This window comes from Antechinus flavipes, chromosome 3 (genome assembly GCF_016432865.1).
Source record: "Antechinus flavipes isolate AdamAnt ecotype Samford, QLD, Australia chromosome 3, AdamAnt_v2, whole genome shotgun sequence".
Classification (NCBI taxonomy): Eukaryota; Metazoa; Chordata; class Mammalia; order Dasyuromorphia; family Dasyuridae; genus Antechinus; species Antechinus flavipes.
Genome location: NC_067400.1, coordinates 554,812,265 through 554,815,390, shown reverse-complemented (window position 1 = coordinate 554,815,390; position 3,126 = coordinate 554,812,265). Strand labels below are relative to the sequence as shown.

Genomic DNA, 3,126 nt, shown 5'->3' with positions numbered 1-3,126 from the left:
AATTTTAGAGCTCTAAAATTTTTTTCAGTCAACAGAAGCATAGAGAGAAAAACAGTTACATAACTTTATCAGGCCATTAGCTTCTATTAGTTTGGAAAACTTCTTTGGATCACATATTATCAGGTCCTTGAGCATATACATTATAAGGAGTGGCTAAGGTACAAATATAATTTTCCCAGGGTCACACATATAGTAAGAATCAAAGGTAGGATTTGAAACTATGTCTTTCTGAAGATCAATACAGTAATCAAAATGACAGGCTGGTGCCTATGAAGAGATCTTGAGGAAAATGAAAATCTGTGTGATGAAAGTCCTATTCATTGCTAGACAGATTCATGAATGCTTATCCTATTGAGGAACATTTTTTTTAAAAAGCACCCACATTCTCCTAAATTCTTATTTAATTTCTAGGAGCTAACTCAAAAATCATATTTTATCTATTAGTCTCCATATTTCTCTAGAAGATTAAAGCCATAGCACAGTCTTTTTGCACACCACTTTCAAATAGAGACTTAACAAGCCTTCTGAGCCAGAATCATCATTCTTTTTCTCTTCTTTTGTGAATCTTCATCACTGATCAAGTTTGGTACATGGATGTTGTCTTGCACCAGAAGGAGTGACAGGTGGAAAGAATGACTACTGGTGTCATATTAGGGTATTGTCAAGAAAGCATCCTGATTCATCAACTTTTAATCTGTAACTGGTGATAGAGCAATCTTTATCTCAGGTAACCTTCTGGCAAAAGGCATGAGCTACTCTTTCCCTGATCTGTTTGGTCTTCACACCATAGATGATGGGATTGAGCATTGGAGGCACTAAAAGGTAAAGGTTTGCTAACATTACGTGGACCACCCTAGGAACCTGCTGACCAAAGCGATGGGTAAGAAATGTAAAGAGGGCAGGAATATAAAAGGTCAAAATGACACAAATATGGGAGGCACATGTGCCAAATGCTTTAATCCTAGCTTCCCCTGATGGCAAACGTAACACAGCTTGCAGGATCATAATATAAGACACAGCAATGATAATAATGTCAAAACCAACCACAGAGAAGGCCACAAAAAGACCATATCTACGGTTTGCTCTGGTATCAGCACATACAAGTTTCAGTACAGCCATATGCTCACAGTATGACTGGGGGATGATTCTATTGGAGCAAAAGGGCTTCCAGGTGATCATAAAGCAGAAGGGACTCACCCACAACACACCCCTTACCATCACTGCTATACCTAGTTTGACCACTACTGAGGTAGATAAAATAGTTGAATGGTGCAGAGGGAAACAGATGGCCACATAACGATCCAGGGCCATCGCCATGAGAACACCTGACTCCACAGAAGAGAAAGCATGAATGAAAAAGACTTGGGTGAGGCAGGCGTGATACTCAATCTCACATGAACCAAACCAGAAGATTCCCAGCATTTTTGGAAGAGTGGAGGAGGACAAAACTAAGTCAGTAAAAGCCAGCATGGCCAGAAAGACAAACATTGGTTCATGGAGGGTATGGTCAATACGTACTACATGGAGAATGGTAATATTTCCCATCAGAGCCAACATATACATGGCACAAAATGGGAAGGCAATCCAGAATTGAGATTTCTCCAATCCTGGTATTCCAAGTAGGATAAAGGATGTAGGATGGAAAGATTTGTTCCCAGAAGATGACATGATGTGATCCTTATTGCAAGCCATGTTTAGCTAGGACCCTTGCTGCCAAAAACACAATAAAATATATGTTTAGCATTATGATAAAGAATAAAATAGAGTTCTCTATGACTAATATATAAGCTGTAACCAGGAAATACAGTGACCAGGAAAGCAATTCCAATTGTTTTTTTTTTTTTTTAATAAAAATGGTAACACAAAGTATGCCTATTTTATAACTTTATCAAGGAATACCTTTCAACTGGCGACATAATCAATATGATAATAAAAGTAAATACTTTGCAAATTTTAAAACAATATGACATCTACTATAGCCATTGTTGAAATGTTAAATTTAATTCTTTCATCTTGAATCTCAAAAATATTCAAAATTAGTGGCAGCTAGATGGTGCAGTGGATAGAGTACTGATCCTGAAGGCAGAAGGACCTGAGTTCAAATCCTGCCTTAGACACTTAATATTTACTAGTCATGTGACCCTACATAAGTCATCAACCCCAATTGTTTCACAAAAAGAGGCAAAAAAAGATTAAGAAAGTCTTCAAAGTTGAATCAGTAAAAGCAGACATACAATGTAATACCAGCAATCACTATAAAGCTATTCCACATACTTTTTTCTGGCTCCAACCAATTATTTGAGGATCTTTTTCAATACCTCCTTTTCATACCTTTTCTTTTGTTTGTCTACATCTCTGCATTACTTTCATCATTATAGAAAAGATGAGTGATGAAGACAGGATATAAGCTATTAAAGAGAGTTACTGATTATTCTAGGAGTTTAATGCAGAATAAATCAGACTGGGGTACAAAGTGGAATATACAAGTTATTTCCCAACTACATATTGAATGTCCTTTTTTACCCTCAGATTTAACTCTCTCCTTTTGAATGCAAGTTCTTGTTTAATAAACATGTTCCACATTTTGTTGGTTCTCAGTCTGAAGGCTTTTTCTCTTCACAGGAGGATTCCTAGCATGTTGGGAACATTACTGGTAACAAGTGACAAATATAAAAAGTAGAAAGAAGAGTGGATATATAGAACTGAAATAGAGTGAATTAAGCCAAACCATAAAACCATATGCACACTGACTCTGGCAACATAAATGTTAAGAACAACAATGATAAAATAATTACAAATTAATGTTGCAAAATGACAAAATACAAAATACAAGTATGGTGTCAGTGAAGTACTATTGGTATCCATGGATCTTCCCTTATTTAGACTTATAATTAGGCTGCAAGCCCCTTAAATATAAGGACTCAAGAGCATAACCCAGTGATTGGAATATTGTAGAGACTAAATAAATATTTATTGACTGACTGACCTGTCTGAAACTAAGTTACAAATCATACATTTTATTATCAAAAGGATCTTAAGTAGGTATCAAGTCCAACACATACCAGAGCAGTAATTTCCATTACAATATATCTAATTGTTTATCATCAAATTTGCACTTGATCTCTT

The 3,126-nt window shown here is 36.0% G+C and overlaps 1 protein-coding gene across 1 annotated transcript; it reads right to left on the bottom strand.

The window, feature by feature from the left end:
* Positions 1–723: 723 nt before the first annotated feature.
* LOC127558103 (olfactory receptor 52R1-like) lies at positions 724–1,668 on the bottom strand. Its single transcript, XM_051991330.1, has one exon. The coding sequence runs from the start codon at positions 1,666–1,668 to the stop codon at positions 724–726; it is 945 nt and encodes a 314-aa protein (XP_051847290.1).
* Positions 1,669–3,126: the final 1,458 nt, after the last annotated feature.

Bases quoted from the DNA above. Each gene is read 5' to 3' on its own strand.
- LOC127558103 (XM_051991330.1), bottom strand. From the start codon at position 1,668: ATGTCATCTTCTGGGAACAAATCTTTCCATCCTACATCCTTTATCCTA.